The sequence below is a fragment of the Crocodylus porosus genome, unplaced genomic scaffold, assembly GCF_001723895.1.
Source record: "Crocodylus porosus isolate Cpor-Errol unplaced genomic scaffold, CroPor_comp1, whole genome shotgun sequence".
Taxonomy (NCBI): domain Eukaryota; kingdom Metazoa; phylum Chordata; order Crocodylia; family Crocodylidae; genus Crocodylus; species Crocodylus porosus.
In genome coordinates this window covers 55,347,422-55,361,712 of record NW_017728909.1, presented here as the reverse complement: position 1 = coordinate 55,361,712, position 14,291 = coordinate 55,347,422, and the positions used below count along the sequence as shown (strand labels likewise).

General features: G+C 39.7%; 1 protein-coding gene across 1 annotated transcript in view; it reads left to right on the top strand.

The window, feature by feature from the left end:
- Nucleotides 1-14,291, top strand: part of EDIL3 (EGF like repeats and discoidin domains 3) — a 354,955-nt gene that overhangs the window by 216,984 nt on the left and 123,680 nt on the right. The window contains exon 6 of the mRNA XM_019531712.1: nt 5,152-5,333. Coding sequence (XP_019387257.1) covers nt 5,152-5,333 — 182 coding nt within the window. The remainder of the gene's footprint in view (nt 1-5,151; nt 5,334-14,291) is intronic.

The following is a 14,291-nucleotide window of genomic DNA, read 5'->3' as shown; positions in this document are numbered from 1 at the left end:
AAGAAAGGATAGTAAGAAGGTTCATTTTCATACAGGTCTAATGCATGTTTCTGATGACAGTTTCATTCTATCTTTGATTGCCTGTTGGTTTTAGCAAAATGTCCAGGAAAATCAGCGGCAGCAGTCCCTCGAACTTGAGGATGATGTCTATCAGGTGACTGAGGAGCCTGATTCTGGATTCACACATTCTTCGGTAATGGGAGCATGTTGTTGCTTGAGGAGTGGAATTGGCACCCCCAGGTTGGTCTCCTTCTCCTTCCTCCACTGCCGCTGTTCCACCTCAGTGTTACGTCATTGGGCCTTGAAGTGGTGTACGCCCTGATGGACCAGGTGTCTCCACACTGAATGGTCAGCAGCTTGCTCCTCCCAGCCATTGGTCTCAATGCCTCCATGCTTGAGGGCAACCTTGAGTGTGTCTTTGTACCCTTTTCTTTGGCTGCCCTTTGAGCATTGGCCAATGGAGAGCTGGGAAAAGAGAATCTGGTGAGGGAGGTGATACTTGGATATCCAAACACAGTGGCCCATCCATTGGAGTTGATTTCTCAAGAGCAAGGCTTTGATGCTGGTGGAAGCAGCTTCATGGAGGACATTTGTGCTGGTCCGGTGGTTCACCCATTTGATCCCCAGGATTCAACCCAAGCACTGCTGGTGAAAGCTCTTGAGAGTCTTAATGTGGTGTTGGTAGACAGTACAGGTTTCACTGCAGCAGAAGAGGGTGGTCAGCTTGACAGTCTTGTAAAGCAGGACCTTTGTCAACTTCTGAAGATCTCTATTTATGAAGACACATTGTCACAGCTTGAAGAAAGTGACATTGGTGCAGTTGACCCAGTGCTGGACGAAATAACTTGCTGGATTATGAAGCCAGTTTCTGAAATACAGTGTTTCTATGATATTACCTTGAATCTGAAATTAAAAGATTTATCTCCAGTCTGAATGTTAACTTCTGCCAGACATAAAGTTCAGGGAACTGACTGTATCTTTATCTACAAAGCCAACCTTCTTCTCCCCATCATTTCTGAAAGTTCAGATGTAGAGGACTGCTTTTAACATACATAATGGAAAGTAAATGTCAGACTAACACGTTAGATAGTTTCATAGTGCTTAGGGTCAGAAGAGACCTAAACAGATCATCAGGCCCGACCCCCTGCCCCAGGCAGGAACGAGGGCTGGGGTCATAACACCCCAGCCAAATATCTATCCAGCCTCCTCTTGAAGACCCCCAAGGTAGGAGAGATCACCACCTCCCTTGGGAGTCCATTCCAAAGCCTGGCAGCCCTAACCATAAAGTAATACCTCCTGATGTCCAGCCTGAACCTTCTCCCTAACAATTTATGGCGGTTATTCCTAGCCCGGGGGAGCTCACCTAATTTCTGCTGGTGCCCCTGGTGAGTTTGTAAATGACCACCAGATCGCCTCTCAGCCTTCTCTTGTGAAGGCTGAATAGATTCAGGCCCTTTAGCGTTTCTTCATAGGACCTGACCTGCTGCCCCTTGACTATGTGAGTGGCCCTTCTCTGGACCCTCTCAATGCTAGCCACATCCCTCTTGAAGTGCAGCACCCAGAACTGGACACAGTACTCCAATTGCAGTCTGACCAATGCCACATAGAGGGGAAGGATCACCTCCTTGAACCTGTTTGTCTGTAGATGGATGACAAGGTGCGGTTAGTCTTACTGACTGCTTCCTTGCATTGGTGGCTCATGTTCATCCTGGAGTCAACAATGACTCCAAGATCCCTTGCTGCCACTGTGTTGACAAGAAGGGTATTGCATAGCCTATAGGTGTGTTTCCGGTTCCTTCTCCCTAGATGCGGCACCTTGCACTTGTCTGTGTTGAATTCCATCCTATTCTCATCCATGCAGCTCAGTAACCTGTCTAAATCTAGCTGGGTTCTGTCCCTTCCCTCCAGTGTGCCCACCTCATCCCACATCTTGGTGTTGTTAGCATAAATATGAAGGAACAGCATATAATTATTAAATAGTGTATCATAATGTGGGATGCAAAAATACGGTACTTCTAATTCAAGATTGCCTTCATAAGATCACTGAGGGGCATTCAGTTCTCCTCCTCTCACTCCCTGATCCATATCCAAATACATGCCTAGTGATTCTGCAATAAAACCTAATAACTTCTTTATTTTTAGGCCTGCCTGTGCACCATAACTATTAATTGTTCTCATGGATGGATAATTTCATGGGAAGCTGCAAACAGCTAAGATTTTTCTCTTGTGCATTTTGTTGTTGTTTGTTGTCTATCAATTCATAATTTAAAATAGATGTACAAAAAATTAGAAACATTTGGAGCCCTGTATTTTGTTCAAATTTGAATGATTTCCTGCTTTTAAAGTAAATATAGTAATTTTCAAACTGGATTGGGTTATTTTAACAATTTAAGAAACAAAGCTTAGAATGGAATGAGGCTTTCAGCCATAAAGTAAGATTTCACTCAGAAAAGTTGCTTGTGTAAAAAGGGCATCTTTTCAATATAGCTGCTGCTTAGGTACATTCTTCATCATATCTGAAGATGAGGTTTCTTTTTTTTTTTTCTTTCTCTAACAATTACAGAGCTAGCATGGCTGTAGGAGAATGAGGTGGATTTTATTGTGCTTCATACAACATCAGCAGAATGATTAACTAAGTGCTGAATGCAGAATCTTTACTATGTGACCTAGAAAAAGCAGAGCTAGACTTTGGCTGGCAGTTGAAGCTATTGGGTAAAAACTTGGTCTACTATTGAAGACAGTTTTGTTTTTTTAATGAGGACAGGATTTCGTCCAGCATCTTTTTAGTTGTAACCTGAGTAGACTTTTTCCATTTGGGAAATAATACACAAAACTCTAAATCCTCTGCAACCAACCAACATGTGCTCCTATTCTGAAAAAAACCCCATGTGCCTAGCCCCAATAACCTGATTAGTATAACAAGTTATTTTATGTTTGTCATGTTTGTAAGTGGGACATTATGTCCAGGGTTTATATTTTTATTGACTCCAAGTGCTATCCCCTGGCCACAGTCTCTGTAAAAGGAGAATATTGCAATGGTCAGTTTTTCACTGTTTATTTACAGTGAAATTAAAGAATGAAATTAAACTAGATTAAATTATAACAAATTAAATAAAATGATTTATGACTTGTTAATCGGGTGGCTTGAATGTTTCCTTTTGTTTTTATGTACTAATATGGCATGCATAGTCTCACTGGAAAGTCAGTGTTATGCTGTATCCATTTATGTTGCTGTTATCACAATATAGATTATGTCAACCCATCTGTATATTTATGATTTGGGACATGGTTTAACTAAGGAAATTAGGGATGCATAATTAAGGAAAAATGCCACTCCCAAACACAGGCAGAAGGAGACATTATTGGACTGGGCATCCAAGGCATTGTTTGTCTGTAATGGGGAAATCAGTCATCTATAGAAAAGGTATCTGAGAGCAATTGCCAACAAGCTAGAGGAATTCCAGGTGCTTCTGGGAGGTCACAGATTTCTGGAGGATTCTGGTGATGTGTGAACACTTAAAATAATGCTAGCTGAGGAGGGGGACTTGGAGGTTTTTGGGGTATGGGGGGTTTTTCTTGAGGGGGGAGAGGGAGGGGGTTGAGTCTAGCTAGGATAGGATCAAGGTGTTTTGGATTTTTTGTAAGACAGAGAAGGGTCCGTGGCCCGAGAATCCAGGACTGATCAGCAGAAAGGCTGATCTCTAAAAACACTGGCAGGACTCTCAGGAGGGTTAGGGTATAGCCAGTTGAGAGGGTAAGAAACTATATTTGTCTTTTCATTCTGTTTCCAAACTTACTGTTAGCTTTGCTTGTATAATTCTTTTCTCCCACACAGTAAATCCTTCTGTTGCTCTGTCGCGTTACTGGTTGCCTGTGAAATAAGTGATCTCTGAGTAAGTGATATTCCAGGCTAGCCCTTTCTCTGGAAAGGGGGACCTAAAATCTCTCTCACAACCTGAAGGGGAGGCTACCTAGAACTGGCTGCAACTGCAGCTGTGAGCCAGTATGAAAGCAGTGATACTGAGGCTTGTGGAGATAAATTATGCTAGAACAAGCCTCAGTCTATTCCTTGGCACAAATAGTGGGGAAAAAGTTGGTGCTCTGGGCGTGCTCTGTAGGCAGGTTTGTGACTCTTATCACAGTATGTAGTAAAGATGATACCACAGTAATGTTTTGGAATTCATTCAAAGTTAATGCTTAAGATGAAAATGCCTACATGGTTATGTGAAAAATCTAAATGCAAGTGAGTATCTTTTTTCTTCTATTCTGTTTCAGATGGCCCAAGTGCATATGGCCTACAAAACTATAGATTGTGTGTTTGTTTGCAGAACAAATCATGTGCTACAAATAATTCATGTAATCACCTTCTTTTATTCTGCTTCTGATTTGTTTAGGAACAGAAGTATCTTATTTGAAATAATTCACATTTTTCACTAAATAATTCTTAGTCATCTTATTATGGTTTTGCTACTGTTCTGAGATTGCATGATTTCTAGAGTCTTTCTATATTCAAATACATCCATTAGTATTTTTCAGGTATTTAGACATGTTGTTTCTAAATGTCATAGAAAAATCTGTAATACAGTTGTGAATATTACAACTAAAGATGCATCTTGTATTTGAATGATTAGTCACATAAAATCTCCACTCAGGAAAAAGGTATCCATACAGAATTATTACCAGTAATGTAACTAACCAACATAAAATACATTTCTAATTATATACTCAATTACGATTTGCAGCATCTTGACCAGGGAACTAACTAGCACGAATTGCAAGATGGGACTTTTACAATAATTATAAAAATTGAAATGTGCTTTTAGTAAATATTTCAGTGCTCAGTTGCAGGATTTACATTTTGGAATATTTGCTTTGATAAAACAAACTTTCAAATGTTTATGGAAGACAGACTATAAGGGTCATAAACTCCATCTAATTTGTTAGTTTTTAAAGAAGAATTCTTTGTTATTTGCTTCTTTCTATTCCTAATAAAATACTGTTCAGTTGCTTTAAATCGCTTGTAGTAATATATTTTAATCAATGGTAGCCTGGATCCATTAATCTGAATTTTTCTAGGCATGGTCACTCATCACTCTCTGAATAATTAAGTGTTCCAGTTGTATTCATTATTATTCATGGTTTTCTTTACAGGATGTTCTGGCCCACTGGGAATAGAAGGAGGAATTGTATCAAACCAACAGATTACTGCATCATCCACACATCGAGCTCTTTTTGGGCTCCAGAAGTGGTATCCGTACTATGCAAGACTTAATAAGAAGGGTCTTGTGAATGCTTGGACTGCTGCAGAAAATGACAGATGGCCATGGATACAGGTAACAGATGGAACTGTGTAAAACAGAAAGGGGAGGGGGTTCTCTTAGATTCAATTGCCAGAATCTCTTAAACTGATGAAGAGTAGTGGTAAACTAATAGTGAGCATCTTATTCACTGTCATAAAGGCACCCTAAAGAGGGTTATTAAGTTGGAAAGAGGATACTAATTTCAGCTACACTGCATGTAAAATATACACATCTTTATCTAAAGGAAAAAATAGACCTATCTTTATTCTTTGCTGTAACCGTAAGAATCTCTCAGACCTAAAAACAGGTTTATTAAGGTACTTATCTAAGAACCTGCTTTTCACATATATGTCATGTCAGTCCATTAGCCATAGCAGCATAGCAGCAGCAGATGTTGATAGATGGCCTTTAACACACACATGAATGAAGAAAAAAAAAGTCATGGATCCAGTTTTTATTCAGGCAAATCCTCTACCTCCTTTACTGGGCATTTTGACCAAGCATAGACAGCAAGTCTAGACTCTGTATTTTTACCCACTGTCTATCTATTCAAGAGGTGTGCCCACGTAAAATGATCAATTCATATGTTTCGTATGTTGTAGGGGAGATGGCAGAAACTGTTGTTATGGTCAAAATATATCCACTTTTCACTTCATGCTCAAATGTATCTTTGGGGTGAAAAATTCTCTATTCTTCATCTCTGTCCAAAAGAAAATGTTTCATGAAAGTTTCAAATAGACATGTCTACTTTGGGAACCAGATTCTTTTGTCTTGCAAATTGTATAGTCATCTATGCCAGGGTACTTACTTTTTATAGATATCATGACTGCAAAAGTTGCAAAGCAATGAAAAATAAATTCTTATGGCTCTGTGCTAATTAATAGTGTATTAAGATTAGTGTCAGATTACTCACTGTTTCTGTAGTTCTCATTTTGTAATGATGCATGTATTGGACAAGACTTAGAGTTATTTAATATATCTTCTTGTGTGATAATATGGGCTACAGCCTCCAGTTGCAGATAACGTGAGAAAGGGGCCATTTTCCTATTACTTTATTTACTTGAATCCAAAGTGAGGTTTTCCCCCAATTCAGCAAAGGGAGGAAATGCTCTTTGTCTTGGATTTGAGTACAAGTTGAGGGTGTGGAGGGAAGAGGCAAGTGGCTGCTACAGCTCCAACTCTGGACCTGACCTAGAGTCGGAGTCAGTTGAATTTGCAGCTACTATCTGCCCTCATCCCCAACAGTGTCATCCTCCCTTGTGTGCCTGCCCTATCCTCCCACCCCACCCCATAGCCTCTGTTGTCTTGCTGCTTACCATCCAACATGGCCCCCCGCATTCCAGCCCATGGTGTAGAGCTCCAACCCTAGCTGGGCCACAACCTACCACAATGCTGCTCAATGACCGGGGTGGGGCAGGAACCAGAGCTGTCCTGTGCTCCATGTCCTGAGCCAGAATGGGGCTGGAGCTGCATTGGATGATAAGCAATGGGGCAAGGAGGGGGCAGAGACTTCGGGGGGGGGCAGAGGCAAGAGGGGTGGCAGAAGCTTCAGTGACAGGCAGGGGACAAGAGCTTTCAGGGCACAGGCAGGAGTCAGAGGCTTCAGGGGGCAGGTGACAGGGGGCATAGGCACTGCATAGCAGGCACCAGGACACACAGGTTCCCCCACTGGCTGCACCCCTGCCACTGCTTTCTTAACTGTAACAGTAAGTGAGAAGTGAAATTTGAGGATGAATTTAAATAGGTTTTATTTGTGGAAAATTATCCTGTCCTGCTGCCCTTCCCCTGGGAGCCCCACACCATATGATCCTGCCTGCCTGGCAGCACCAGGGGGGCACCACTCCACGCCACTATCGCCCCTGCTGCTGCCTGATGAGCAGGGAGCACACCGCTGGTGTGGGGTTCCTGGCAGAGGGCAGCATGGTAGGGAGCCCAGAGCCTGGAGCAGGCAGCCCACATCTGCCCCTGCCCCACACACAAATCTGGGGGGACATGTGCAGCCCATGCCACGCAAGGGTTGTATGCAGTGATGGGGAGCCGCCCCCATGCCCCCTTGACAAGCCACCTTTGGCTCGGTCCCACTCCATGCACCAGGCCCATGTACCACCCTGCCTGGGCAATACCCCCAGCCTCTTCCTCACCTCTCCCTCACTGTGGGGGCCTTGATATGCTTCCATTAACTTACCTGCAGGGAACTGCTTTCCACACTGCCCAGCTGTATTCTCAACCGTATGCATGTGTGCGGGTGTGCACATGCAGGTGGTGCTCCCCACATCTCACTCCCAGCAGCCCCAAGCACCCCTTGCAGACTGGAAGGCTGCCAATCTGCAAAGGGAAACTTACCTTTTCCCATAGATCCCTTCATGATGCTGTGAATCTGGGTCAAATGCTGTCCCAGAGTCATGTAGCCTGGGACTGGGACTTGAAGTTCCCATTTTGGGACTGTCCTGCCCAGTTAGGGATGGGTGGACCCTAGTTTCCTCCCATGAAATCAAGTGGTTTACAAATTCATCAGTTTATGCATTAAGAAAGACTAGGAGAGAATAAGGGGAAGTGAATTTAGCAGAAGTATTTCCTGAAGAGTGAGACAATAACTTAGAAAGACTAAGAACACTAAGCAAGTAGCTTCTAAATTGGGGTGTATGACTAGTATTCAAGAGTGGGGTTTACACATGTATTGGCACTGGCTTGTTCTCAAAGTAGTCATTCCTATTGGCTTCCAAGGAAAAAACTGAGTTAGGCCAACATTAAACTATTTTTAAAATCCTATCCCAAAGCATTCAGTTTGAAATATTTAGTTTCTCTAGAATTAATAAGTAGGTACTGCTAATACTCTATTCTATTCCATCCGGTTCATTTTTAACAATTCTGACCATGGTATTTGAGCACTTTTTAAAAAATCATTAAGTTGTATCTTTCTCCTTCCATTTCTCCCTTGTATTTGAAGTAAAAATTGGTGAGGTTTTGATGCTTGTAAAAATCTTCTCATTCCAAAGTCTTAGAATGGAACCTATTCAATTGTTCCTTCAAAGGGTATACCATGTTTTCTTTAGTTTATTGCATGTATGTTTATGTGTGTGTGTGTTTTTAAAGACCTTTAGAATGGAAATTGTATGTACATAAAACTATATAAGCTTTTTTTTAAAGACTAAAAGCTTTGCCTCATTATCACTCAAGCACTAGAAATAACTATAATGAAGATCATCTAAGCATGTCTATTGTAAGTCTCTCTTTTAACTCAGTCTTCAGCTAAGTACAGTCAAAAAGCCCAAGGTTAGTCTCAACTGTGTAGATTAAACCAATAAGCCAGTGAACAGACATTCACTTTTGACTCTGGAAATGCAACTACATGCCTGCAATGGCTCAGACAAGAAGCTGAAGGGTGCTACAGCATGCCTACCTTCTCAGCTGGAGCAGACAAGGCTAACCTGCTCACCCTGTGAGTGGGGTTTACAATGGATATGCAAAGCACCTGGGATACTGGGGGACTATGAGTTAACTTGAAAAGTAGGGGATCTGGGACAGAAGTTCAATAAACCAAATTAACCTAAATCAGTTAAGTCTGATACTACCTCCATCCACGTTTTGGCCATTTTGAAAGTGGTTTATGTGCCCTGAACTTCTTTTGTAATACAGGTTTGAACTGTTTCCAATCACTTATACCGTTGATTTGTAATATCTGTCCCTAGCCACAATATTCTGAATCTTTTATTTGACAGGGTGATGTTTTCCAACGCTCATCTTTGTCCTAGGATGATTTTTGTTTTATAGCTTGAGTGCAGTTACTTTTGCTGTAAAAAGTTGAGCCACTTTGCAGCATAGGGAAAGTGACAAAATAAATATGCTAACTCCTTTAAGAAAAATACATTCAACTTTTCTATGGAAATTGCTACTGCTAAAATACCTTGGGATAGAAAATCTAAATTTGGCAGGGAGATAATGCATGTAGAGGAGGCATGCCCTTGAATCTTCTGTTGAAATGGGTTTTGCTTTGACAGAGATGTAAACTTTAGGCAAATAACACTTCATGAAGTTTGTGATCTGTTCTTTGCTTCAAAGCCCTGGATCATTCTTTAAAGGGCCAAATACTGATCTGCCCTCTTAAAGTCATGCAATGGGCAAGAGATGAGAAGAAAAGGAACAGAAGGAGTCCCCAGGCTCATTTCTAGACAGCTTGTATAAGACAGAATATACTTTTTAAAAATTGTGTGTATTTGCTTTAGCATTCCAACCCCTGGTGCTTACCCAGGACATATGTGTTTCTCCATATCACCTCCAAACCAGAGTGCTGCCTAAGGGCTTGCCTCCTTGCCTACACTACCTCCTTGTTATTCTCAGGACCTCTACCAGCAGGGTTTACCCTGCTTTCAGCTCAGTGCATACCAGATTTCACCTAAGAGCAGCCCTGAGCACTCATGCTTCTTTTGTATTGCTCTCACCATCTCAAGAATGCTTCTTACTGTGTATTCAGGACCACTGTAAGACACCTACTCTGCTCTTGCTGACAAGGAACATTACAGTTTGCTGAATTCCCTTCAGGTTTTGAGAGAAACCTTCAACCCCAACCTTGCCCACTCTCTTTTTTGCTTTATCTCCTCCCCGTCTACAAAAAATTACTCTACTAAGGGACTGCTGTGGGGAATCCAGGCCTGACCATGAGTGATGGAACTGCAGTGCAATGGAGTCAGCTGAACTGGTTCATTCCTTGCATAAGATTACTGCAGGGGGTTCCCCCTGTGACAGTATGGGTGAAAGATCATTGGACCTTCAGACCAGCCTTTTAAAGAAAAGTGAATATTTAACACAGAGATTATGTAGCATGTTGCAGAACAAGTCCGTGTTTATTTTCTTTTTCTTTTCTTTTTTTAGAATGCAAATTAACATTTAGTGTAGTGAACCCCAAAAGTAGTCTGTTTCCCTATTATAGTTTTTAATGTCTGGTAAATTCTAAAGGAAGTTCTTACATAATAGGCAAAGTCCTCCAAAATATAATTATTCACAGACCTCTAGATATTTTTGCCTGTGCCATCATTATCAATTTTCTTTGTCTTTTAATTTCTTTATTTATATGCAGCTTGGCAAATGAAAGGTTTGAGTACTCTGCTTATAACTCACTTGTAATGAGTGCAGTTTTTTCCCCTATCTTTCAGGTGTCTGACATGCATGAACTAATTAGTATGCAATTTCATTTTCCTGCATTCTCCTGATGAATTGAAAATGGAAATTGCCATTTTAAATTTACACTCTCAGCATGTAATTAGTAATGGCACTACAATGCTTGTAATTGGCTCATGATTTAAAGGGTCAATGACCATGTTTGTGAAAGCAAATTAAAGTCATATCTTCTTTTAAGGTTCTGCTGACCTTTGTTTTTTCTTACAGATTTTCAGTGTTGATAAAATAGCGTTTGTGTTAACTACTTACCGCTTCATTAGGGACATCAGCCATTACTGTTTCCAGCTGAAATAAAAGAAACTTCCACATTTTTATACTTTTAGTAAGTTAAGTACAATCAAAATTGTCACTACATCAGTAATACTTTATTATTTCAAATCCCTGTTATAGGTGACAGTTGTTTTTTTCTTATCTTTGCTAGCCCAGCTGCTTTTGCAAATTCAGGAATTAAATATAGGTACAATTTTAGTCTTGTTCCATGTACAGAGCTATTCAGCAAATGCCAGAAAGTCTAGTTTTCATGTACAATTCATGTTCCCAAAGAAATATGAATCAGCATGGAGGATAGTTCTGGCCCTGTTTGCTTCTCTGTGTATATGATTCAAAATCTGTCTAGTGACACAAATAGGCTATGGATCAAGGACAGCCTATGTCATAATTCTGAATCCCTCTCCTATTTGTTTGTAGTAACAGTTCTCTGTTACTCCTTCTCATTGTTGGTACCATCTTCCTTTCCATTTTCTACCTGTTCTCTCTCTTTCACTAACCCTGGCTACTGTGAACCCACTTTGAGATGCTGGTACTTTAATAAGGATATTCCACTAATTACTTCTTTAATGTTTTATACTGTCATCTTCTAAGCCACTTCCCACCCAACAGCTCTTACTGTAGCACCCCAGTTGATATGTGTACCTTAGCACATTTTGAGCCATCCTACTCAAGAGCATAAGAATTGCGATTTAGTGGGTGTATCTACACGTTCTTTAATGTTCTGTAATTACAGCACATTAAGTTTAGTATCTGTAATAGGAGATACTAACTTAATGCACCATAACTGGTGATACTGCACACTAGCATCAACGCACACTTTTTTGTGACATTACTACACACTAGATTAATTCTACTGTGTATTAGTACGTTAGTATGGTTTTTGCTTGCAGTGCACAATTAGTGTCTTGTGTAGATGCACCCATTGGGTCTGACCATGGGTCCATCTTGCTCAGTATTGTTAGCACCAATGAAACAGATAGTGCTTAGGGATCATTAAAGCACAATTAATCCTTAAGTGAAACATGAAATACGAAGACACACAACTCAGTGTCCTAAAATCAAAGTCTAACTTAATTAGTAAGCAGTTTCTATATTCAGAGAGAGAAAAACATTCAATACAATGATCTCATCCAATCCCAGATGTTACTTTGCTCAACAGAAAAGACAACTGCTCAGCTCCTGAAAGCAAAGGGTGCATCGTTGTCTGGGACAGTCCAGACAAGTGTTGAAGTCTGGAATTATGATGACAACGACGACACTTACCTTTCTTGCTGCCTCCTTTTATGCTTTTCTTCAACTTCACTCCTTTGATGACGCCTTGATTTTGGATTGATCTCTCTGTGGTCAGCCTACTACCCTTATTTTATCCTGTCAGCATATTCTTTTGTTCAACAGACCTATCACAAGCACACCTCTTAATTTGTCACTGTTCCGGTGTCTTACTTTGGCCATTGTCCATTGGTCTCCCTTATCACCTTTCATTAACATACCCCATCATTTCATCCCTCTTATTCAGCTGTTTAGTGCTGAGTTCAGTTAAGTTGAGCTGGTAACAAGGCCATTGTTATGTTATGTTAGAAGAACTTCTCACAGTGATAAAAAAGAAAAGATGTAACATAAAAAGCACTATGAGCTCTACAAAAACAAGTCCAGGCCAGCTGATAAACAACATGAAAAGTTAATGAGGTGATACAAAACTTAGACAATGCTTAAATAAGGCTGAATATATTTTTAAAAAAGTTTTTAAAATACTATAATTCACCACTCTATAAGCAGGTGCAACTTTAAAACATAAAATATGACAAGCTCCCGTAACAGTATCCTGTGTCACAACAGTGACAGACAGTGGATGCTGAAAAGGAGAGTGAAATGGGTACGACCAGGATTTTTTCAGCTGTTGAAAAGTGATGAGAAATTGGAAGGAATTTGAAACTGATGGTTGAAACTGAAATTCAGTACCTATAAGGTATTAAATATCAAGAGACCTACATTTCTAATATCAGCTTTGCCACAGACTCATTATGGAACTATAGGCAATTCACTGAACTTCCCCAGACTACAAGTTATTGATAATTTGCTGCTAATTACTCATAGAAATGGTAATACCTATCAGAAGTCTTCAAAGGCATGCTGACAACTCTGTCCAAATGTCAAGTATTAATATTGCTTAGGAGATTGGCAGGAAGGTAAACCCAAATGTCATAATTGCACTAATATCTCCTTGTGATTTTTGTGTTGCCTTCACTTCAAGGATTTAGTTGTGTGTTTCCTACCATGTGCTTAGATACTGGGGTGATAAAATCTGTATAAGAAGTGAAAAATAATAATTTTCACATGGTAGATGTTTTGCTTGAGAAATGAACAATTTTTATCCTGGCCTTGAAAACTATTCTGATCTTACCACAACTCCAGAACATAGTTTGTCTGAAAGTTCTCATTAAACCAAGTACATTAATATACTGCTTAGTCTAATGACACCTTTTAAGTTCTCCATGATAAAAAATTACAATCTTCCCTTAAAATAAGATTTAAAAAGTAATATCTTATAAACACTTAATAAAAAGGTGTTAAAATATGTGCTATTTCTGATTAAACACTACACACAAAAATGCATTTACCATTGACTTGGAAAACGTCAGTATTGCTGTAATACAATATAGCATATTTGCTCTATAATTATTTTGCTAGTCACCCTAATTATCATAATGCTAGTGCACACTTGCTGCTTATTAGTTTAAAAAGATATATCATGGATGTTCACTCCAGCTGCTGTCAGCTTTAAAAATTGTGCCTAATAAAATTTAAAAACGTAACTAGAATAAAATTTCTTCTTGTAAAAGACAAAATTCACATAACTTAATGTATATTTTTCAGTGCATTAAGAAATCTTTACACAAAAGAACATGATTGAACAAATAAAACACTTTAGAAGGTTAAAGGAACTTTTCTCATAACTATAACATATGGAGTAAAGTACATACAGCCAGCTAGCTGACTAGTATTTCTACTGTTCCAATGCTTGACCACCTGCATAGTGAGAAAGTTCTTCATAAAATTAATCTGGAATTTTAGTTCTGTTTAATATTACTTTTACTTTTTAAATACCTCTACTTTAAAAAATAATAATAAAGTGCATTTCTTGCCTATAATCAACACTGCCTAAGGAGAGTCTAGCATTAAATTTGCCAGGATAAGGTATTGGAAAATAATATATCCAAACAGAAGAAGGATAAAATTGTCAAAAACATACATGTGCTCAGGAGTCTAAGTCACATCATTAACTAAATACCATTACTTTTAATGAGTCCTAGGTTTTAAATCTTAGATCTTAGGAACTTGGCAGTGACAAAGCCAAATGTTTCATTGCCTGGTGTCTGGGCCCTGTAGTGGAATCTGAAGCTCTAAGTTAGGTACCTAGTGCCATTTTATGGTAGGGTTGGGTATTTGACCAGTCATCTAAAGTTCGGTCAATTGGCCAGTCAAACATCGGTTGAAAATTGTAAAAATAATTGCCAATAAGTGCAAATAATACACAGAAAAGGCACA